Source organism: Pseudochaenichthys georgianus, chromosome 18, assembly GCF_902827115.2.
Source record: "Pseudochaenichthys georgianus chromosome 18, fPseGeo1.2, whole genome shotgun sequence".
Classification (NCBI taxonomy): Eukaryota; Metazoa; Chordata; class Actinopteri; order Perciformes; family Channichthyidae; genus Pseudochaenichthys; species Pseudochaenichthys georgianus.
This window is the reverse complement of record NC_047520.1, coordinates 9,173,107-9,196,983: the sequence shown is the minus strand read 5'-3', so window position 1 is coordinate 9,196,983 and position 23,877 is coordinate 9,173,107. Positions and strand designations below refer to the sequence as shown.

The following is a 23,877-nucleotide window of genomic DNA, read 5'->3' as shown; positions in this document are numbered from 1 at the left end:
CACGGAAGCATCGACATTAAGACTCTCCTACTGTTTTACGAGAATACCAACGTCCTGTAAATGTTGTGTTCTTCTTAACAACAGCCTTGTCATATTACCAATACATAATCAAAAGAGGGGCCAAGTCCCGCCCCTTTCCTGGGGATTATACAAGAATATAATTGATTATATTTGATTATAACTAACTTTCGTTTGAATTATTCAACCTGATATGGAGATCTCAACACTGGTTCTTATCTGGGCGCAAAATGTATGTGGTAGTCAAATTTGAGAGACTAAGTGCAGTTAGTCCTAAAACTGTGGATAAATAAGACCTTAAAAAGACGTGATTTGAAAGGGCAGCTGAAGCTAGGCTGCCTGTGTGTTTCCTTTTGGGATAAACTCACACGAGCAACAGTTATTTTACTTCTGACTGGCAGGATAAAACCCATGAGTTAAGATAATGTGACATTTTTGTGCGAATGTAGATATGTTACCTAGCTAGCTAACACGGCAAGGTAAAATCTGCATTGGTAACATATATTTACCAACAGAGATTTAGTTCAGCAGTTATACATACTACAACAAACTGAGGCTTTCTTGACGTACTATATTTTAAATGTACAAACATCATATACTGTATGTAAAGCAGGAACCACTTCACCTCTATATGAACTAGTGACCCCACACACTTACTGCAACTCCAGCATTTGTTACGACATCCACTGAGTCGTAGGTATTGTTTCCTAATGTACTTTTCAAAATAACAAAACGTAATCATAGTCAAAATCAAGACCCACATCCACCCAGGATTGACAGATAAGATGCAATGCACCCTTCTGTGTTTACTTGAACCGTATAACCTTTAACACACTTGGACAGAAACAAACTGCTCCTCCTACCATGTTCTCTGTGTTTGAGAACAGTGTTGTCGACCCATAAATCTGCATTCCTGTTTTCGTATCTGCACACCTCATCCAGCTTCGCTTCACAGGTAGAAGCTCTGCTGGAACAGACTGTATTGGTCTCTCTGTGGTATTCGAGTAAACAACAACAGAAATGTATTTTCTTCCTTTAGTTTCTCTTCATGTTGATTTTATTTGTTAGTACCAAAAGGCAATGGTGCTTTAACATCATATTTAGACAATTAAAATGTATCAATTACTTATTATAATTTTCTTTATGTATGTTGGAACACATAATCTGGTTTGACCTTAAATCTGTTTTGTACTGAGGTCAAGTCAGAACACTAACATGCTCACAAGGACAAGGGCTAACTTTTTAGTCGACGTAATAAAAAATAAATATATATATATATGGGTATAATGTACAATGTCTGAGTTAAGTATGTTAGCATACCTACATTTTCTATTAAGCACTAAAGTACAGTCGTTTTTTTAATGCTAGCAATGTAGTTAACAAGTGATTGACAGTACAGTTAAATTAACTGCTGTTTCAATGCAGACAACTCTCTTAAATCTGTTTAAGCGATCCTGAAGGATTTTGATATCAGTAAATGAGGTGTGGCCCTACCTAAGTGTGAGTGTGGCAGGACGCGATCTTACCTTTGAAGCAGGAGAGGAGAGCGCAGATGTCTTTTAAGTTGTCCCAATCCAAAAGGTGGGATCAGTTTATTTGAAGGAAAATAGGTCCAAACTTATACAGGGTTTCTACCTTCTCTCTTTACAACATTATAATCATACTAAACATATCATGCTGGGGTTATTTTCTAATCTAAAACCTCAATTCATAGTTCACCCATTAAAGTCTTCCGACAAAATCCAAAAAGAATTTCCTCGTGGTGGCGAAGGTTCTCTAATTAGTTCTAAAATCCTGACACATTTAAGAATGGTAGGTTTAAGAATTCCAACTCATTTAAGAACGATTGGTTTAAGAATTCCAACTCATTTTAGAATGATTGGTTTAAGAATTCCAACTCATTTTAGAACGATTGGTTTAAGAATTCCAACTCATTTTAGAATGATTGGTTTAAGAATTCCAACTCATTTTAGAATGATTGGTTTAAGAATTCCAACTCATTTTAGAACGATTGGTTTAAGAATTCCAACTCATTTAAGAACGATTGGTTTAAGAATTCCAACTCATTTTAGAATGATTGGTTTAAGAATTCCAACACATTTAAGAATAGCAGGTTTAAGAATTCCAACACATTTAAGAATGATTGGTTTAAGAATTCCAACACATTTAAGAATGATTGGTTTAAAAATTCCAACACATTTTAAGAATGATTGGTTTAAGAATCCCGTTCAAAACTTTCATCGAAACCATTCCCTCAGCATTCAATACACAGAGATTTAAGCAATAGTTACCAAGTTCGAGAGAACCTTACCGAGAGCAAAAACCCAGCTCTGAGGGACAGAGCTTTTACCGGTCTTTTTCTCCTTAAGTCAGGAGGGAAGAAACTGTCTCTCCTCTTATCAGTGACACCCATAAACCATTATAGGCCTTACACACTCAACTTAACAAACCACTTGTGTTTTGTTTATACTGTAGATATAGAAAATCATTGTGAGTTATACAAGAATATAATTGATTATATTTGATTATAACTAACTTTCGTTTTAATCATTCAACCTGATATGGAGATCTCAACACCCTCTTTTTAAAACGCAAAGTTATCAAAACAGCAACAGATAAAATTGTAAACATACATACATATTCAAAAACCATCAAGAAGCATTCTCATGATGGGTTTATACAAGAATATGATTGATCATATTTGATTTATAATTAACTTTCATTTTATATTCACTTGATATGGAGATCTCAACAGCACTCATAGCACTGGTTGTAATGGTGCCAGGGGCCGATTGTGTTGTGGTTCTTAGCTCCAGTAGAACTAGAACAAGTCTTCACTGTTTAAAAGCCTATAGCTGTAGGTTTGCATCAATAAATGCCAATCATATCTGATTTACAGAGGTTTAGAAAAAGGGAACTGGGCATAAAACATCTTTACAACGGATGGGAGGGAGCTTACAGTACATTGTGTCAATTTACTTCCTTAATTTGTTCGCCCTGCTTCCAACAATAGCAGTGTTACATCCCTGTTCACATGTTCCACTATGGCAACCTCAATAGAGGTCAAACCCCTGTGAAAATATGAGTTAAACAGATAACTCAGTAAACCTTAGTGGGTTTTTATAGATAATCTCATCAACAAACGCTCCACTTTCTCCCTGTCTGCCACTCTCTCCTGTTTGGTTAAAGGTACGATCTGTGATATTTCCCTCTAAATCCCCAAATGTCCTCTCAGTTGAACTGTCCATTGAAGGAGCTGTTGTGTCATGAGGTGTTGCTCTCATGAACCTACTATTTCCCATCACCCTGCCCATTGCTGCACTCAGAGATTGTCTTTGTTTCCTCACAATGACTTGCAACAACCTCTTGAGACTTGGCTGGTTTCAGTCACAAGTAGCTGTGAAGGCATTTGAATTAATGGCTGCCAATTAGTTTCTGAACAATTGGGTGTGTCTGTAATAGAGCCCATTATCTTAACAGAACTCTGATTAGGAGAGATTGACATTTGAAATTGGTGTTTTTTTTCTCTCAAAGAATATAATCAAAGCTACTTATATTAAAAACAATTGCTCCAAATGGTTATGATACAATGCAGAAGTTTTAAGCAGGACAGACTAGTTTAAATGTCAAGGGTTCCATGATACTAAATATTTTATTGATAAAACAAGTGTCCATTTTATGGTGGTGGTACTAACCACCATAACAGTAATTTCATTAGCACACCTCTTATAATATAATATATAAATATCTCACTCAAAATGTGGTGTTTATTCGGTAGATATTGATATTCTTGCATAATTTAACCATGTATATATTGGTTAAGTGTTCACTCACTAAGTTTAGCATGATCAAACCTACCTATCACTTAGTACAGCTCATGGACATGTGCTTTCTGATCATGCTAGCCACCTAGGCCAAACATGTATTATAAGTTGTTGATATTTCCCTGAAAAAGGGAAAAGTTTCTATCTAAAAAGTAGTTGCTAATTAGCTTCAATCTAAATGTTGGTGCAGGAGAAGTACAGGGAATCATTAAAGTCAGTAGGGTTTATCCTCTGGGAACCATCCACGTCTACGAAATGTCCAACCAATATTTCCAGAGTATCTTTTTTGCATACAATATTTCTTATTCAAGTATATTTGTGTTTTCTTAAATAAACAGTAAGTGTTTTAGTTGGGGGTTAAACCTGTAAAGTCTGCACTTCTTAAGACAGGGGTGTCCAAACTATAGGCCCAGGGGCCATTTTGAAACGGCCCTTAGCTAATTCAAAAAGTATAATGAAATATGCCCCACAAATTAACTTGTGCTTGTCATATATTGTACTTCTTGAATATATATGTAGAAATATATTACACCGTATTCATGTCTTAATAAGCCCACTTTTCACATCAATTCTGTAAATTAAAGTTGGAAAAATGTTTAAACAAATCTCAGTTGATTAAAAAAAGCCCAATAACTTATTTACATACCAACCTTGAAATGTACCCTTCATGTTTCCTCTTTTTATAAGCAATCTGAGGCTTCTGTTTTAAGGACTGAGCTGTGGGATGAATAAAGGTATTCTGATTGTGATTGTAACTAAATAAAGTAAACCCTCTGGAGAGCTGGGATTTAGGCTGTTGTGTTTCTTAAAGCATTTTCAAGTATCAAACATCATACATTTGATTGATTTTGCTAACTTATAACTTAACTTATGAGGCAATATAGCTCTCCTCTAGTGAGCCCTTCGTATTTTCTTTCTGTATGGGCCCTAAGTTTGGACACCCCTGTCTTAAGAGCTGCAGCTGCACGCCTGCGTATGCTACAGTTTGGATGCTGACTCGCTGTTATTGTGAGACACGTCAGGAGGGTGGGAGCCTGATGTCTGAGATGGTCCATTATGTCACCGGGGCCCCAAGAACAGTTACAGTGTGTCCCGCTAGGCTCTGAGGCGAGTGTGACGTTCAGAACTTAACTGCTGTTGGGCCAAACCCAGGAGAAACAGGGGCCCTACTGTTTCTCCACATCAGGCACACCCAGCCACACACACTTAGACGCATACACACATGGAACCGTTCAGACTTTCCCCTCTGCCACTGTTCAAAATGCCCCCAGAATAAACACTTGAAGCAGATCTGAACCAGGGAGGCCAGCGATCCCCATTAGAGAGGGGCTCTGACGCAATGTGGAGGTAATGAAAGGTAGTGGGTTTCAGATGTTTCCTCAAGCCTTGTTTTCTACTTGGAGCAGGTAATGTGAAACTTTCAGTTGGTGGAGCATAGCGTCATGGGCTTGTGAAATGATGACAACTCTTATATTGTCATAAAAAACCTACATTTGAATCCTTTTGATTAGTTATGTTAATGCAAAATCATCCTCTACTATTCATATCATGGGTCACACAAAAAATGTGGATGACAGCTTTGGGAACATTTCTGATGCTTTATTTGAGTAAATAATTATCCAAAAGGTTAATTGATAATAGAAAAATAGCTGTCTATTGACCCTCTACTCTTATTTTAGAACCTTAACCCTAACCCCAAGGTAAATATCCAATTATATTTTGTACGTATACAAAATAATACCATATTGGAGACCCAATGTATTGTCAAATATTATATATCAACCCCACTGATCTTTCAGGCTGAATATTTTGGGGGAATTTTGTTGCGCAACAAATATATTTATATTTTAAGGAACAATGATAGCCATGGAATCTTCAATATTTCACTCAGTGTAAACGTCATATTCTTTTCAATAAAGAGCAGATACAACACAGTGTAAAATGAGTTGATATAACCCCTACTTCAGGTGACATACACAAAAGTAATCAGATTCTTTATTTGAGTAAAAGTACTGATACCACACTGTAAAAATACCCAATTTCAAGTAAAGTACTGTTTTGAGAATGGTGCCATAACTGAGTAAATGTATACTCATGGCAGCAAAAACCAAAATACAATAACAAATGTGAAAGCAAAGGCAACACCTCTTCACATTTAAGGAGCTGAGACTGTAAAATACGTATATCAATGTAGTGGAGTAAAACCTACAAGATTGGCTTCCAAAATGTAGTAGAGTAGAAGTATAAAGTAGTATACAATGTGTATGTACTTGAGTAAATGTACTCAGTTACTTTCCACCATGGAAAACTATGATGAAGGGGCATTTAAATATGTACATGAAGGAGGTATGCCATACATCTTTTTTTGAAACACCCATGCCAGTAAGTGTTATTTGTTATCCACCCGATCATGTACTGTAAATCCCTTTTCTATTGTAAATCATCCCTCCTTTCCCGCCTCAGAACAACCAGCCTCCTATCTGCTCTGACCTGGCTCTGACACCAGCGCTCGTCCACGTGTGTGACGAGCCCGCGCCTACACTGTTTTAAAAACCGTTGTCGCGCGAGCTCTCACATTCACTCAACTCACCGCGAGCAGAGAAAGGAGAGCATGATCCAGCCTGCACATAAACTCATTTAAACATCTATTTACGCAAGACGAACACTGCACTCACGGGACAACCTAAACCGACTCGGTTATTTCTTTCAACAATAAGGACTTTTCAAGCTGGTTTTGCGTAAAAGCGTGCAGGACAGCACACTTCCACCTGCCCTGTTTCAAAACATCAGGTTCACCTGAGACGCTAAAGGACATCGTTTGCATGAAACTGTGGCCAGGTAAGATACATTTTTTTAACGTTTTTAAATCGACTTTTTCATAAGTAAAGGTGAAATGCACTCAGAAATGTAACAGGTTTTTTGACAGTTTGGCTGTTATCTTACACCGGGGTTCGCCAAACCACATTAAAAAATCAGCCAATTTAAAGTTATCTCGCCTATTTCTGCAACTATACAGCACAGTATATATCTTGTTTATTAGATGTAAGTAATCAGTAGGCTCTTTTGGTTAATTCGGCATACAAAGAAGAGAAAATAACCAGAAAAAAAAGCTTGGAGAAATAGTTTGCCATTGCTCAATCAGTATTTATATATTTTGGATTGGGTTTACCTTAATTCCTTGTTTGTTGCTTTGTTTCATCTAAATAATCTCAATCACAATACCTTTTATAAGTCCCACAGTGGGGACATTTACACTCTCACAGCAAAAGTAAGGAGGCAAAACATTTAATATAAGCATGCATAAAACATTAGAGATGGAAATTACACAAATTACAATTTACAAAAGTGGACAACAATAGGTAGAGTAACAGTATTTAAAAAATAAAGAAATAAGTGTAGCATGGAAAAGTAGTGTGATAGCAATACATACATAAATTCTATCTTGTGTGTTGATGCAAGATTACACAAAAATGTATCCTTAAAATGACCTCTTTATGGAGATGTATATTGTATACATTATTTAGAATATAGTTTGGAGCAAGAATCTCTACATGAGTTTTGGCTACAGAATAAATGAATACATATTCACCCACAGGATGGACTGCAGATGGGACAGCTCTTTGCACGTCAGATTGAAGTAAAGTTGTTCATTCAGATCATGTAGATAAGTATTTTCAGGCACATGACGTGTTTGTAACTTTATCTTGTACTCTTGTGGTTATTGAGCACAGGGAAAACCGGTGTTATCGTTGTAAATGCAAAACAGCCAGCTATCTGTCTGTGAGTTTCCAGGTGAAAGTTGTGTCCAGCCCACACGTGTAGCTGCATGCCCTGGGTCGTCTGGGTGAGACTTTAGGTCAACTTGCGTCCCTTTTTGCGATGTGACATACTCACAAAAGCATGCCATTGTTTATAGGAGAAATATTTTGGTTGGGGGGGGGGGGGGGGAGAATGCAAAGCTGTTTCCTGCTCAAGGGGTCGCTTAACAATGGTCACCACCTTGGAACAGTTGGTGGTTTTCTCTGCAAGTCACTTCTGAAGAGCTAGGATGTTGAAAGAATGGCCTAGAAAAGAGAAAGGTGAACAAATAAAGTTTTGACACAATAGAGAACATGCAGTTCTGTGGGTGAGTAGGATGGGAGACAATGGGAGGCCAGAAGTGGACATTGTATAAGGCTCAAAAAGGCAAGAATTTGAGAAGTCGTCCAGTAACTAATAACATGGTGATATGAGTGTATGTAATGCTTGGCACAGGGATGAGTTTAAACACAGCTATGCACCTGTGATTACCTGTGTGTCACTTTGTGTAACCTTCAATTTATTTGGGCATGTGTCCAGTTCAGTGTGTCTCTTCACAGCTGTGAGGACAAACCGGAGTGTAAATATTTAATGGCTGGTGTCTGTGGTGAGTGAATGTTCCTCCGCGCGTCACATTTGCAACTGATCCGGTTAGGTGGCCTTTTGTTTTTCCATGCTGCGCCACAAGCTGTGCTGACTGCGTGTTTAGTTTTCCACAACAAGGCTTGGAACGCATGTAGAAGATAACACTCGATGTCAAAACAAACAATTTCCAGGATGCACCCTATCCCCATCAACTTCTTGATCAATACTTCATCTGCTAACATCACTGTCTTTCTCTGCCTCATTTCAGATCAAAGCAGTGGATGCAACTACGCTCCATTCGTAGAAGAAAGGTGGAAGAGTGGGAGAGGCTCTAAAGAGGACCAGCTGACCTCTGGTGATCACACCTCTGCCAACATTTCCCCCAAATCCAGCCTGAAGCGCACCATGTCGCTCAGCACGTTTCAGCTCATGCAGACCCTCAAGAACTCTCCGGCTGCGCTACGTCGCCGCTTTCGCCGCGACCGCACGGAGTCTCTATCCCACGGAGACCCTCTCTTTAAGGTCCACTACCTGGGCACGGAGAAGATCTTCTCTCTGGACCGAGAGCAGGCCCAGGACGCTATTAGCCACCTGCTGGAAGGTGTTTCAAACAGGAAGAAGCTCAGCAAAGATCACGCCCTGGTGGTGCGGCCGAGATACGTGGAGGTCAAGGAGCTGAGTACAGGTCGGCAGCTGACGAAGACGTACCTGCAAGACATCGCGTACTGTGCGGCGGACGCAAACCTGCCCAATGTCTTCCTGTACATCTGCAAGCACCAGGGGCAGCAGCTGCAGTGCCGGGTGTTCTGGTGCAGCCGGGCGGAGCGGGCGCGGGACATGACGGCGTGTCTGGCGCATTCTTTCCAACGAGCGCTGAGCGACTTCCAGCAGGAGGGGTCGGCCGCGCCGCAGCCCGGAGAGGGGAAGGGGAAACTGGCAGAGGAGTCGGTGAACGCCACCGCCAACACCAAGAGCTGCACGCTACCGGCCAGTCTGGGAAAAGGTGAGACCGAAACACTCATTTAAAAAAATATATATTTTCATTATGGGATTTTAGGGTAGCTTCTAGACTAGTTGCTGTTTAAACTGGTTAGTGCTGCTTCTGGTCTGTGTTGCTGACGTACGTAACAGTAAATGTAAAACTTGACTAAGACACTTTAAAGGTCAACACACTGTTGAGGCTTCTTGGATGTTCATAAGTAACATTCATACAACAGAGTTTCATTTGCAGCTGCTCAGCTAAGACCACTGACTCATCCCTCTCGGTCTGTTTCTTTTCAGTTCGCTGGAAGAAGAGGGGCTCCGTGTCTCGCAGCCCCCTCAGAGCCATCACCAGAAGAGGGTCTGCCTCTGACAGCTGGAACTGAACCCACGCTTTTTACCCTTACGTAAAAAATGGGACCACATTTACCTGACAAGAACCTCAAGGACAACAGCACTGACGGGAGCGACTACAAGACAGAAGGGAGGATAAGAGTCCATATTTGGATGAAGGAGGAAAGGATGTCGCCATAACCAGTGAGCGTACGGACTTGAAGGTTTTTCGACGCAGCAAAGTCGTCTGTTGACTTTTGCAAGAGTGGCGTCCAGTAGCACAACAAGCTGTTGCCTTTGTTCAGCTGTCAACAGCTATGTGAGGACTTGTGACTGGCTGCAAGCCATTTAGGGAGCAGACTGCTTCATTTCCGGGCCTCTGTTTTTGGACGGCTTGTTTGTTTTTGAAGAGTCTACTTGATGCTTTAGCCGCCAAAGAGTTTGATCTGTCGGAAAAGAGACTTTTGGCCACAGAGACGACCAAAAACTGGAGAAAGACTTTCATTGAAGGCAGATTTTTATTTATGAAATTTGTGACGGGTCATGATTTATTTTTATTATTATTTTAACCATGTGGCACTGGCAGGTTTCTCTTTGTATTTTATTCGGATGAACAAAACACCCTTTTTTAATTTACAGTATGAGAGTTTCGGACAAGGGTATATAGATGTCAGAGGGAAAACACAGGCGTACAAGTGTAGAGTAAAGATCATTTATGGTTTGAAATGTTGTTCCTTAGTACTTTCATTAGAATTAGACATCCAAACAGATCAAATGTAATCAACTGCTTTTTTGTCAGTAACTTGGAAAACATAGACTTTTTTTACCCCAGCAAAAACAGATCCTAACCGTCCACTGCGCTGAATTATTTGCATTCATGTGGGAAAACACACTCGGCCATGACTTGCGGGTTTGTTTGTGTGCGGACACTGGGAACGCTGTGCTCCCATCTGGAGCCTCGGTGTGGAATGCCCGGCCGTGCACCTGCATTCCAAACGTGGAGGAAATTGGAGAAACGTTTAACCATGACTTTGCATATCGAGCAGCCTCGTCACAATGTGCCGTTTTACACCGAGTCGTTCTCATTACCGAAGCCATAACCGGGGCCCCTGCCTGCTTAATTAAAAGTGACGGTTACAGACAGATATGTGCAGTATTGCGTAACGGCCTCTCATGAAGGTGATTCGTGTCTTATGGTTTACAAATGAGAGATTAAAGGATTAGTGGCACACCCTGAGGCTACCATTTTGTGTTTTCTGACCAAAACTAAGCTTGGTGTTTTTGACTGATGTGCCACAAAGTTTTAATCGGGTTATTTTAACATTTTGTACTTGTGATGTATCTTTTTATTTACAAAATGCACAACCCCCCCCATCTCACAAAAGGGGTTAAAGTGCCTGTTTCAAGGCGTATTTTTATCAGTGTACTGTTTTTATGACATTGTACATATTTTATGGAATATTAAAACTTTTTATACAACACTCGTTTGTCTGTACATGTTTGTTTTCATACAGCTGTGATGAATGTTTAACCAGTTTTAACTTCTGCAGCTTTGACCCTGATAAATATGTCTGTTTTGCTCCTTTTTAAAATGTTATATTTGGCGTGGGAGAGCAGGGCGAGACATCCAGAGAGGTCCTGGGATGTTTAATCTCAGTCATGTGACACCGTTCCCAGGGTTATTTCACCTCGAAAATACATGTGACTACCTTCTAACTGAGCACAGATACAACTGGAGTGTGTAGCCTTGAAAGAAATTAGACAAACAATGACCTAAATACACCCTTTTGAAGAGATTTCACAGTTACACCCTATATGCTGTATTTGTCTCTACTATAAGTCAGTTAAAGTGCACCAATGATATCTCAATTAAGATTAAAGTCACTCCTCTCCAGAAGAGCCCTCCCTTTGTCGCTGTAACTCCAGCAGGGATTGGACGTGAAGACGCCTCAAAGGCTTCACCTCTTCCACCACTGAAAGGAGAAAACTATCATCAAAATCAAGCGTTCCATCCCTTCGTAATGTAGCTAAACAGCATCACCTGCTGGCTAAAATGATAAAAGTAAATACAAATCTCTCTTCCAGAAGCTTGTACCTTTGTCATAGTGCAACTCGTCCCGGTTACCGTAAACCACATACGTATCCAGGAAGTTAAGGAGAGCGCCTGTGACCAGGAAGCGGTCGGGGAAGGGAAGGTTTTGGATGTAGCGCATGTCCAGAGCGAAGGGGTTGGAGGGAGAGGGGACGGTGCACAGACACACAAGCTCGCTGATGACATCCCACACGCGAATACCTGTGAGAAAACAACAAAACACATTTTTTAAATTGTAATCCATTTATAAAGCAGAGATTTAATAGTCTTTCATTACCTGGAGCTTTTTCCACACCAAACAGTAGTCTTGAAGTTGAGCTAAGACATATGCATCTGATTTAGCTCATGGAAAAACTTGTAATTATTGAATCTGTGCGGTTAAACAATAGCTCTCTTTCGTGTTTGGATTCCTCACATTGTTTCCATACCTCGCGTCTGCCAGTCTGAGATGGACTTGAGTTTCATGGGCGTGTCTTTGACCATGGAGTCGGTGCCCCCGATGTTGACCAGGCGCTCGTGATTGGAGCGGATCCAGGCGTAGGGCCGTCCGTACTTCACGTAGCCGGCCAGTAGGAACAGAGTGCAGTTCACCTCCTGTTGGGGGGGGAGTCAAAGCGGTCAGACTCTAGAGAGGGTCAGTGGGTGGGAAAGTAAAAGCCCAGGTGAAGCACTCACAGGAACCGCTATCTCTCTCTCACTGGGGGAGGCTGGGAGGAGATGCTCCTCACTGCAAGGCTCCCTGAGGACGGAGACATTTCAACCACTTACTAGTATAAGGAGAGATGATCATGTGATGTAAAAATACATGTAAATAATGACTTTTTTCACCATTGTTTTTGCTCGCCCGACCCTTTAAACATTCATCGATTAACAAAATGTTACATTTTCTGCCGTCTATCAAAAGATTATTAGCGATTGGAGGCAAATTCCTACGAAATGGAACCATTCTTCTTGTCGTGAACTGTGACCTAATTGTTGGCCACATAAAAACGGTGTCACTATTTTCATTTTACAATAAACATAAAAACAATTATGCCTCAGATAACCATGTAGTCATCATTACAAACTCACCTGTTCACCATGGCCTTTGACCCATCACCCATCACACCGTGGCCTTTGACCCCTAACCCATCACACCATGGCCTTTGACCCCTCACCCATCACACCGTGGCCTTTGACCCCTAACCCATCACACCATGGCCTTTGACCCCTCACCCATCACACCGTGGCCTTTGACCCCTAACCCATCACACCGTGGCCTTTGACCCCTAACCCATCACACCGTGGCCTTTGACCCCTAACCCATCACACCGTGGCCTTTGACCCCTAACCCATCACACCGTGGCCTTTGACCCCTAACCCATCACACCATGGCTTTTGACCCCTAACCCATCACACCGTGGCCTTTGACCCCTAACCCATCACAGTCCCCATTTGTTACTTTATTATTTGTCCTTGTTGTTTGTTTGTTTGTTTGTTCACTATGTAAAGCGGCCTTGGGTCCCTTGAAAGGCGCTACACAAATGTCATCACTTATTACTATTATTATGTAAATCACTGTATGTCTTAACATATTGTTTGTTTTGTTTACAACTAACACAAAATGATGCACCAAAAGACGTCAGTAAAATGTTACCACATCCACTGATTCTCATTTTCAGATTTGAAATCACAATAACATCATATACATATTTCTATTTCCAGGCGTGTAATCACTCACCTGACAGTCTGTGGCTGCGTCTTGGTGTGTGTGTGTGGCGGAGGCTCCCGGGGGCCCGGAGGTTCCTCTCCAGGCAGGGGAGAGCTGCCTCGGCTGCCCAGGCTGGGGGAGCTGCTGCTGGGGGAGACATCGCTGCTGTTACAGCTGCTGATGGAGGAGAGGGAGGAGGCTCTGGAGACCACGAAGCCTGGAGAGCGAAAACCCTGCAGGACGGGGGGGACGGGGGACGGGGGACACACACACACGGTTATAACTGCAGTCCCTAATGATGATGATGATTAATACAGGAGGTCGATGCAAGGCAGTGAGATATATTTATTTGGGATATGAGACGATAAGATCCTGGGAACAGAAATAGAAGTTTATGGTCTTTGCTGTTATAAATACATTTTGTTTTTAATCTATGTAGTTGTGAGTGTGACTTCTGTGGTCATTTTGTCTATTTTCACTTTGTGGTCATTTTGTTCCTCTTTATAATAATGTGTTGGTCTCTGTAATTGAGTTTGTCTTTTTGTAGGCTGTTTTGCTGCCATTTCTAGTGGTGTTGTGTCTTCGTGGTTATTATCGGTGTCTTTCTAGTTGTTTTCCCCTTGTCATGGTCATTTTGAATCTCTTTGTGGCACTTTGTGTCTCCTTGCAGCTGTGTTGGTCTCCTTATAGTCTTATTACTTTTCTAGGTGGTCATTTTGGCTCTCTATGTGGTTAGTAAACGTCTCTTTGAGTGAAATTCTGTCGTGGATCCATGGCTGTAGGCCTACTGTCTGGATTCTACAAAAACGAACCAGATCCTCGTTAACGACGGTCAGCAGCAGCTCCTCTTTCCCTCTGAGCCAAGGCTGGAAGTATTTAAATCCCTGCAACACAAACACACGTGTTATTTGCAACAGCAAAGAAGTCTGGTCATGTTTACTCATCTCTGCATGCATGTGCACTCACTCACCTGTAAAGACCCGAGTAAGGCCAGGTCATTCAGAAAGTGCTGCAGCTTCCTCCTCTGCTCCCTCTCTCGTTTCTATTGACATGCAAAAGACAGATATCATATTAAAGTTATTAACAATAAGGATTACATTGACCTTAACTCTGACCTAGAATTCTCCCATCATCCCTCTCCCAGCATAGTATCCTAGCAACACATGCAGGCAGCACCCCTTCAGCATCCTGTATCGACAGTAAAGACTTCACTCGTTATAATAAACGATGATCAATAGGGATGAATGCATTAATATTAAAGTATGACGTGACATTGCATGCAACAAAATGGATGCACTCGATTCGATTTTAATATAATCTCTCAATTCCGACTTTACATTTGGTAAAATATGAAGGAAACTCACACTGCTGCTGCTCATCTTGTACCAAACTGCATATAACGTCGTCTGCTTCCAGTGCGATCATGGCGTTTTTATATGCAAACATTTAAACCTTACATTATGCTGATTATAAGGGTTTATTTCCCTGGTTAGCTGCTACGGTTGTACACAGACAGAAAGGTTGCGTCTTCTCGGGTGTTTCCTTCTCGATGCCGCAGAGTGAAGTTGGTTTGGTGTTGGGCATGGTACGCCCCTAGCGGCCATGATGGAGTACTACCGTTCAATTCTGATATCTAAAAGCCAAGAGAAGAGAATGTGTAAATAATGCCATAAGCATGTTAATTCTGTATGGTTTACAATTTATTGGACTAAATATGAGTCTATTTTTGGGCCCCAGAGTCATAGGTCTCAGTCATAAGTATCGTATACTTATTTAAAGCATGGTTTGACAATTTTTGGAAAAAGTCTATACCCTTGTCCATCATTCATGTTTCTGTTCATGCCGTATGCCATGCCCGTAATTCATTTAAACAAATAAAATGTATCAAAAAGCATAATAAAGCAGCAACAAGAACGAGTGGCCACTCCCTGGTGTAATTTCACAGAAGGCCCAATTTATTAAATTGACCAATTTGAACGATAATCTCACTCTAAATTAAATTGAAAAGTTGCAGGTCCTGCATAAAGTAAGCATAGCCTAGGTGTTATTAATAGACAGATTTTTCTTTTACTTTGGACAAATCCAGGCTGCCTGAGTTGAAGATTGTTGCACATCTGACTGTAGATATTTTCGATAGTTTCTTTAGATGTGTATTCACTCTATTGAACTATTAGGTTCCACATCTATTTCTCATTGGTCATTTGTAAAACAATCCCAATTATCCAACAAACGTTATTGTAGTGCTGGTTGGCTATAGTAGGAAAGTAGTACAATGAACGAAAATATAAAAAATAATCACTTTATTCAGAGTCAATCAACAGGGAATCAATCAATCAGTCAACAAATTAACAAAATGTACAAAAATAAGCATTTATATACACTGTGTATAATTACTATTAAAAGCTTTGTCATTCGCTATCTTCACGGAAGACAGGTCAGCCTAAAAGTTCTTGGAGGCAAAGTGAACGAAGAAGGTCCTGATCTCCTTGGGAGAGATGGTCACATTGAACGCACCATCACCGCCACTCGGACACATGGTGCTGTCTGAGGTAAAGAAAACACAAACAAGGAATGGGAAACATGTTTAAAATCCACATATAAATATAGGTTTATCTTAAATATTTCAATGCCAGTGTTAAAAGACTTCTCACTTGATTCTAAGTTATCCTCAGTCTTCCACGTCCACCTCTGCAGCGTGGTGATGTCCCAGGTTCCTGTGAGAGAACGCTCCTCCAGCCCTTTTACTTCCCCTATGCCCTGCAGGACATCCTGTTATAAAGGGAAGAAATCATGTAAGTTCTATATTTAAATGATAAATATGTTAGGCTTTCCACTTGCGAGTATATGTGGCGCACCTTCAAGTTTATGGTGACTGGCTTGGAGAGCTCTGGGTCTTCTCCCTCCTCAAAGAGATGCATGATCCTCAACAGGACTCGATCGTAGTCCGGCTCTGAGTGCAAGTCCTTACCTAGATTTATGTAAAACAAAATACACTTTTCAGAATTTAATCCCTGGGAAAAATTAAAGGAAAAAAAAACAACATGTGACCTGACCTGATTTTATGTGGCCGAGGTGAACGGCATGATTAGGGCTGTAGTTCCACCCGGGGACACTGAAGCTGAGCAGGTGGAGGTTGGGCGGCAGGACCACGGAACGCACCGGAGAAAGTCGTCTGGGTTTCTTCTCATGCCATGGCTTCTCTGAGGATCCAAGAGACACAATATAAGTGCTAAAAAAAACACACAAATCAAAGGTTTTGAGCCCTAAATAGCTGAGCTCTCACGGGGTTGGTCTATGGGCGTGATGACAGGGGGGTGCTGCAGCTCGATGGCCTCCCTCTGCTGGAGCCTGGCGGCGGTGCTGATGGAGCCCAGCATCACCCACAGGGCGGGCCGCACCACGGAGCTGTCGTTCAGGGTCAGGTTGTAGCCCAGGTTCCAGGGCAGGTTGTTCCAAAGACGCCGATGGAGCATGACCTGAGGAGGGAAACACCCAGGATGTTAAAGGTCCCCAATGATAATTAAAGCAAAGAACTTAAAAACATGATATTTTTGTTATCCTTTTTATTATATTTTACATTTTTGTTTAACCTGGCAATGTCATTTCAGTTTAGTTTTACTTTAATATCTTTAGTAAGCTCTCATTTACAGCCATATGTTTCACTTCCTGTTATTTGTGTATTACCCCAAATATAAATAACATATATTCCCTTTTACCTCCAGTTGTCCGTTGGCCTGGCTGGACGCACCGTGAGCTCTGTCGCTGAGCAGCACCAGCCTGCTGAGCTCATCCTCAATGTACGCTGCCCGGACCATGGGGAAGTAATTCTGGAAAATCAACATTACACACACATTATGCCACGGATTCCAGTATTCCTATTATGCCAGAATTGCCTGATCCATCCAGGAACTTACTCTGGCTACTGTGTTGTTGATGAACTCCCTGTATGTCCTCTTCATCATCTGATAGCCGTTATCATCGGTGTACAGGGTGCGGTTGTTCTTCAGGGAGGAGCTGGTTCTGAGCACCACCTCTGTGTTGAGGTGCAGCGGACCCACCCAGTACCTCTGCTCCAGCCTGTGGCACTGCAGCCTGCTCCCAAAGCATTCTGGGACTCGGGTTATGATGGAGTAAGTGTAGTCTTTATCACCTTCATCTCTAGAAGTTACATATATTAAAGAGGACCTATTATGCAAAATACACTTCTTCATGTCTCTTCTACATCAACATGTGTCCCCTCTTCTCCATGTCTCTTCTACATCAGCATGTGTCCCCTCTTCTTCATGTCTCTTCTACATCAGCATGTGTCCCCTCTTCTTCATGTCTCTTCTACATCAACATGTGTCCCCTCTTCTTCATGTCTCTTCTACATCAACATGTGTCCCCTCTTCTTCATGTCTCTTCTACATCAACATGTGTCCCCTCTTCTTCATGTCTCTTCTACATCAGCATGTGTCCCCTCTTCTTCATGTCTCTTCTACATCAACATGTGTCCCCTCTTCTCCATGTCTCTTCTACATCAGCATGTGTCCCCTCTTCTTCATGTCTCTTCTACATCAACATGTGTCCCCTCTTCTTCATGTCTCTTCTACATCAACATGTGTCCCCTCTTCTTCATGTCTCTTCTACATCAGCATGTGTCCCCTCTTCTCCATGTCTCTTCTACATCAACATGTGTTCCCTCTTCTTCATGTCTCTTCTACATCAACATGTGTCCCCTCTTCTTCATGTCTCTTTTACATCAACATGTGTCCTCTCTTCTCCATGTCTCTTCTACATCAACATGTGTCCCCTCTTCTCCACGTCTCTTCTACATCAACATGTGTCCCCTCTTCTCCATGTCTCTTCTACATCAGCATGTGTCCCCTCTTCTCCATGTCTCTTCTACATCAGCATGTGTCCCCTCTTCTTCATGTCTCTTCTACATCAACATGTGTCCCCTCTTCTTCATGTCTCTTCTACATCAACATGTGTCCTCTCTTCTCCATGTCTCTTCTACATCAACATGTGTCCCCTCTTCTTCATGTCTCTTCTACATCAACATGTGTCCCCTCTTCTTCATGTCTCTTTTACATCAACATGTGTCCTCTCTTCTCCATGTCTCTTCTACATCAACATGTGTCCCCTCTTCTCCACGTCTCTTCTACATCAACATGTGTCCCCTCTTCTCCATGTCTCTTCTACATCAGCATGTGTCCCCTCTTCTCCATGTCTCTTCTACATCAGCATGTGTCCCCTCTTCTTCATGTCTCTTCTACATCAACATGTGTCCCCTCTTCTCCATGTCTCTTCTACATCAGCATGTGTCCCCTCTTCTCCATGTCTCTTCTACATCAGCATGTGTCCCCTCTTCTTCATGTCTCTTCTACATCAACATGTGTCCCCTCTTCTTCATGTCTCTTCTACATCAACATGTGTCCTCTCTTCTCCATGTCTCTTCTACATCAACATGTGTCCCCTCTTCTTCATGTCTCTTCTACATCAGCATGTGTCCCCTCTTCTCCATGTCTCTTCTACATCAGCATGTGTCCCCTCTTCTTCATGTCTCTTCTACATCAACATGTGTCCCCTCTTCTTCATGTCTCTTCTACATCAACATGTGTCCTCTCTTCTCCATGTCTCTTCTACATCAACATGTGTCCCCTCTTCTTCATGTCTCTTCTACGTCAACATGTGTCCTCTCTTCTCCATGTCTCTTCTACATCAACATGTGTCCCCTCTTCTTCATGTCTCTTCTACGTCAACATGTGTCCCCTCTTCTCCATGTCTCTTCTACATCAACATGTGTCCCCTCTGTGTAAAGAGATTCTGAAAGTTTCAGGAACAAAGATTCTCTCTTTTTGATCCATTTCTATAAAAACCTGTCTGAAAATGAGCTGATCAGATTTGGGCCACTTTATGATGTCATAACGCTTGTGTAACCATTAGCCAATCAGCAACCAAGGTAACCCCCCCCCCCCCCCCACCTTATCACCTGAATCTCCTCCTAGAGCTCCATTGTGTTCTTTGTAACCAAATGTCTCTCAGAGGGGCGTTGGGAGGGGCTCCTTATCTTCATCTAAAGTAACAGACACTTTTGAAACAGGGCTGAAACAGAGGGGATTATGGGTAATGCTGCAATGACCTGTTTGGTGACACTTCAGAGACATGTTTGTATAGAACTGAGACCTGTGATGTATTGATGAAACACAGTATAATAGGGGACCTTTAACTGAAAAGATGAAATACCACATTAGGATGGATTTACTGCACTAATGATGTTACCTGTAGAAGTACTGCCTGATCTCCGTGACGATCTTCCCGGGGATGATCTCCATCTCCACCGCCCTGTAGGACCGAACAGCTGAGCCGTTAGCGCTGAAGATGTAGCTGTCAGAGATGGGCCCGGCTTTCACGTCTCCATTGGCCTGGTACTCCCAGAAATCCTGAGTCATCATTACTCTCCTTTTATCTTGACTGCCGAGGAAGACACAGAGGTCAAAAGGTCAGAGAGCTACACTGGCACCAGGGGAAAGCATTTGTATGAGACACAGAAATGGGATTTAGACAGGATAGTTGCAATTTAAGCAAAGTATCCTTACATTCTAAGTGTCTGAGATTACGACCGTGTTTTTTTTTTATACTATTTATAACTCAGCAGGTAGTATCCCAGATCTTTTCTTGTAAATATCTTTTCTTGTAAATATACAACTTTAGAGTTTTTTTTATCTGAATAATTCCCCTCGCCTGATTATCTGTACATTTGTTTCTTTTTACAGACTATTATCCTTATTTGTGTTGTAGAAAGTAGTTAATATCGGTCATTACAAATTCTAAAAACGCAGATTAACATTTAAAATTGCTTGTTTTGCACAAATGTCCAAATTCAAAATGTATTCAGTTGACTGGCATTTGAACCATATGCTTGAAAAACAATCCATTACAAATGTATTTTCTGTAATAATACGTAAACTACTCGCTGTTTTTAGAGCAAATATGTCAGTATTTCTGCATGTGGTGCTCTCTTACAGATGCGTGATGCTGTGCAGTAGGTTAGTATCCTGGTCAAACATCAGCTCGTAGCTTCCACTCAGAACAGGCAGCAGGCTCCTCCCTGTTTCCCATGAGTCCCGGGTGACGCGTCTCTCAAACTGAACTCCTTTAGCTTTGTACGTCCGGCCACACTCGGACCTCGCGGAGCATTTCTCCTCAGATAATTTAACCAAGTATTTTCTGTGCTGAAGGCCTCCGAGATCCACCACGATGAAAAGGTCGTAGGTCACATTGGATTGTGCCGACCTCTGGATCTGTAACCCACGGAGAGCAGAATGGATTCTCTGTACTATTACATCGCTTATCATTATCCTGTAACTGCTGCATTTCACCCAGTCCATCAATAGGTTCCTACTTCTTCTTTGGAGATGATTAAAACATTATAATAGAAACAACATTAACCTGGGCGGGCACTAGTTGTCCATCATCATCCAATACGGCTGCATTAGGGAAGGCTACGGTGACGTTGATGATGGTGGTGATGTTCCAAGCTAACGGGTTGTAAACGATCACATGTTGCTCCAAGGCGTGATGAACACCTGTTGAGAGTGACAGCTAGTATTAGCATGTAGCTGAATATGAGTGCATGCTAATGTAAGCTAGCAAACGTCAACACCTTTCTTGTGGTAGCGGCTGCTGAGGATGCCGGGTGTTTCGAGGCTGTGGGGCAGCAGGAAGAGCGCAGCCAGAAGCTCGTCCACTCCCATCATGCCTTGCGTCAGATGCTGCATGTACATGTCCGCCACCTTGGGAGACTCGGTGCCAGTGATGCCATCGTGGTGCTGGACCTAGAGAAACACACGCCAGTTTCAAAGTCATTTCTGTTGTGGAGGTCTCTCAATCCAATCCATATCAAAAGGTAGACTTTGACGATGTTGTGAAGCATCTTAGGATCTTGGGAGTTGTAGTCCTTACTGTTAAACAATCACCAGTGCCGATGAAAATCCCTTACGGACAAGTTAATATTTTTAAATATTATTCCTATTTAGTTGAGCCACTTTTATGCACATTTGCCGACTCCCTTCCTCCATGTTCCCCCTGAAGTAAGGGCAAATAGAGGGGCTATGATGGCATTGGCAGGTGAGCAAATGAAGCGCACCATAAACCTGGTTTGACATGATTATAAAATATGGGATTATCTAAGCACACAAAGTGGATATTTTAAATAAACCTTAAAATTGGCTCAAGAATTGCGAATAACAAACCACATTTCGAAACCCTGTCATGTATTTCGGCGTGACTTTGCTTTATTTTCTGTATAAGGGGAAATGTATTTTTACACATCACCTCTGATACAGCCCAGCGAAGCGCCCTCAGTTTCTCCAGAGCCCAGTTTTTAGCTACAGGTCCGTCAGGGAAGCTGATCCGGTACTGGGTGAACAGAGTCTCCGCTGCATGCAGCTGGGAGCTGGCCCGTCGTGCGACTCCTTTCAGAACATTCCTGGAGGCGTAAAACCCCGTCCACGCCTGGTGCGGCTCTAGGAAATAAATCAGCCAGGGTACATTATATTTAAACAAGAAACATGTGTTTGTTTTGTCTTTTAACGTGAGGATACAGATTCTCACCAGTGGAATATGGTAGGAAATCTTCACTTCCACGGAGCTCCCAGACAACATCTGATTGGTGGATGGCTTGGAAGTATTCACTGAGAGTGGCGTACTGAACCGTCACCCCAAACTCTTTGCTGTTCTGGTTGATGTACTTCATTAGAGGATCCATGTTGTTGAACTGCACCGATGAGTTGTAGAACTGTTTGTCGCAGCCCTGAAACACGAGAATAAAGCTCAAGATTGTAGTTCTATGTTATATAAATATTCTAATCATGTAAAAACTGATGCTATTACACAGATTCACAACTTTCTCACCCATGGCCAGAGCACATGGTTCGTCCTAAACCACGCCGCACGTTGCTTGATGTTATCCACCATTGTCTTGGCGTAGGCGTGTATCGTTTCCTTGGTGACGGGCAGGCTCATGTTGGGGTAAACTCCGTTTTTAGGGGGATCGGGGAACAAGGCGACTCCGTTCCAATAGAAACCAGAGCTGAGACGTAAGAAAATTGTGAAAAAACTCCAATTTGTGCATTTAATAATACTCAATTTAGAAATATCAAAATATAAATTAGGTGAAATGTAGGTAGAGAGTTCAAGGCACGTCTGTCTGTCATTAATACATCATATAAACATGGACTACCTGTTGGAAAATGGCAGGTTGGATGGGGTGCAGTAGCTAAACTGGTCCATAGTGTGTGTGAAGATCTGCTGCTTCTCCTTAAGAGAGGGGGATCCTCTCCATACAAACTGTAGTTTCTGTAACAAAAGATAGAAAAATAAACATGCTGATTGACAATGTAAAAGTGTGCAAACTGCCACTTATGTTGTACAATATGTGATTTTTTAAAAAGTATTGCCATCAGTAGTAATTGTGCTGATGCATCTACTAATACCTTGTCTTTCTGCATGGTGTCTTTTAGGTCATAGTCGATGCGAGAGATGAGGTGGGCGTTGAACCCAGCCAGGGCGAAGAGGACCGGCGTGGTCGCAGAGGCTCCAAATGGATCCACGTGCCAGGAAAACTGAGGACGCACCCCGAACGTCTCGTAAAGGAAACCGTGTCCCTCTGAAGCACCACAGAGAAACAGGTCAACTACATATCTCTTCTCTCAAGATGACATTTACAGGGGCAGGATATGTGATGCACTACCTGTCATTTGTAGTATCTCGTCGTCTAGATCGGTTACGGCCTCGTCATGCATCACTTGGCCCCCGAGGATGAACTCAAGCCGACCCTCCTTTACGAGCTGTCGTACCTAGAAATCACAAGGCATGATGGGTTAAACATTTACTCTGAATTTTAAGGTCAGCACCCGATGCAATCTTTTTGTCATCCGTCTCATTCAAATCCCCACACATTATAAAATTCCACACAAGAAAGTCCCTTTAAGACACATATTGAGACAATTTTGCATTGTTTTACATCAGAACAAAGTGTAAACCCATCATTACTTGTTTCTTATGAGTGTCTGTGGCCACATGATCCCACCACAGTCGAAAGAACTCCTGCTCCACAGCGATGAACCTGCGATCCTTGTCTTTTGACAGCTCCTCAGTCACACTGGTGTACACATTACCTGCATAGGCGTGCATACTCTCCTATGGAAAATGACACATTATCTTTAGCGCAAAATACACACAATCATCCACATTAAGGGTTAACAGTGTTTTTGGAGGGGGGCATATTCAAACAACACGATGTACATCAAGTTTAACCCTTTTTGTAGAGAAAATGGTGATAGAAACCTACCTTAATAGTGTAAACCCAGCCAACATCCATGTGACTGTGAGGGATTACAAAGGTTTGAATTGGCTCGTTTTCTCCTGCTGAGTAACAGCAGCATAGAAAAAACACCAAAATGGACAAAAAGCTCATCGTTTTAAGCCCATGAAAGAAGAAATTAAATAACTTTACAGTTCGTCTCCCACACTTCCTTATTATTGTTGTGCTGCAGCATGTGACTCTGACG

The 23,877-nt window shown here is 41.9% G+C and overlaps 3 protein-coding genes across 3 annotated transcripts; 1 reads left to right on the top strand and 2 right to left on the bottom strand.

The window, feature by feature from the left end:
* Nucleotides 1-1,583: 1,583 nt before the first annotated feature.
* Nucleotides 1,584-11,020, top strand: LOC117463684 (low density lipoprotein receptor adapter protein 1). The gene is made up of 3 exons (XM_034106057.2): nt 1,584-6,680; nt 8,494-9,228; nt 9,507-11,020. Exons 1-3 carry the CDS (start codon nt 6,665-6,667, stop codon nt 9,590-9,592), a joined length of 837 nt encoding a protein of 278 aa, XP_033961948.1. The 5' UTR covers nt 1,584-6,664; the 3' UTR covers nt 9,593-11,020.
* LOC117463682 (uncharacterized) lies at nt 10,039-14,864 on the bottom strand. The gene is made up of 8 exons (XM_034106056.1): nt 14,686-14,864; nt 14,292-14,363; nt 14,134-14,205; nt 13,352-13,554; nt 12,307-12,370; nt 12,060-12,225; nt 11,635-11,832; nt 10,039-11,512 (listed from the first exon to the last, which is right to left on the bottom strand). The coding sequence occupies exons 1-8, from the start codon at nt 14,698-14,700 to the stop codon at nt 11,421-11,423; spliced, it is 882 nt and encodes a 293-aa protein (XP_033961947.1). The 5' UTR covers nt 14,701-14,864; the 3' UTR covers nt 10,039-11,420.
* A 742-nt stretch (nt 14,865-15,606) lies between these two features.
* man2b2 (mannosidase, alpha, class 2B, member 2) lies at nt 15,607-23,871 on the bottom strand. Its single transcript, XM_034106461.1, has 19 exons — nt 23,658-23,871; nt 23,360-23,506; nt 23,058-23,163; nt 22,801-22,973; nt 22,548-22,663; nt 22,220-22,397; nt 21,920-22,118; nt 21,641-21,831; nt 20,970-21,141; nt 20,756-20,892; nt 20,330-20,607; nt 19,586-19,777; nt 17,236-17,479; nt 17,038-17,148; nt 16,605-16,797; nt 16,375-16,521; nt 16,177-16,289; nt 15,973-16,090; nt 15,607-15,865 (listed from the first exon to the last, which is right to left on the bottom strand). The coding sequence occupies exons 1-19, from the start codon at nt 23,781-23,783 to the stop codon at nt 15,762-15,764; spliced, it is 3,045 nt and encodes a 1,014-aa protein (XP_033962352.1). The 5' UTR covers nt 23,784-23,871; the 3' UTR covers nt 15,607-15,761.
* Between the last annotated feature and the right edge of the window lie 6 nt (nt 23,872-23,877).

Coding starts and splice junctions, on each gene's coding strand:
- LOC117463684 (XM_034106057.2), top strand. Junction 9,229..9,506: donor ACCGGCCAGTCTGGGAAAAG/GTGAGACCGAAA, acceptor GTTTCTTTTCAG/TTCGCTGGAAGAAGAGGGGC.
- LOC117463682 (XM_034106056.1), bottom strand. Junction 14,206..14,291: donor CCTTACTCGGGTCTTTACAG/GTGAGTGAGTGC, acceptor TTTGTGTTGCAG/GGATTTAAATACTTCCAGCC. Junction 11,513..11,634: donor CGAGTTGCACTATGACAAAG/GTACAAGCTTCT, acceptor TTCTCCTTTCAG/TGGTGGAAGAGGTGAAGCCT.
- man2b2 (XM_034106461.1), bottom strand. CDS start 23,783: ATGAGCTTTTTGTCCATTTTGGTGTTTTTTCTATGCTGCTGTTACTCA. Junction 23,164..23,359: donor CAGACACTCATAAGAAACAA/GTAATGATGGGT, acceptor TGTGATTTCTAG/GTACGACAGCTCGTAAAGGA. Junction 21,832..21,919: donor TTTCCTACCATATTCCACTG/GTGAGAATCTGT, acceptor TTTATTTCCTAG/AGCCGCACCAGGCGTGGACG.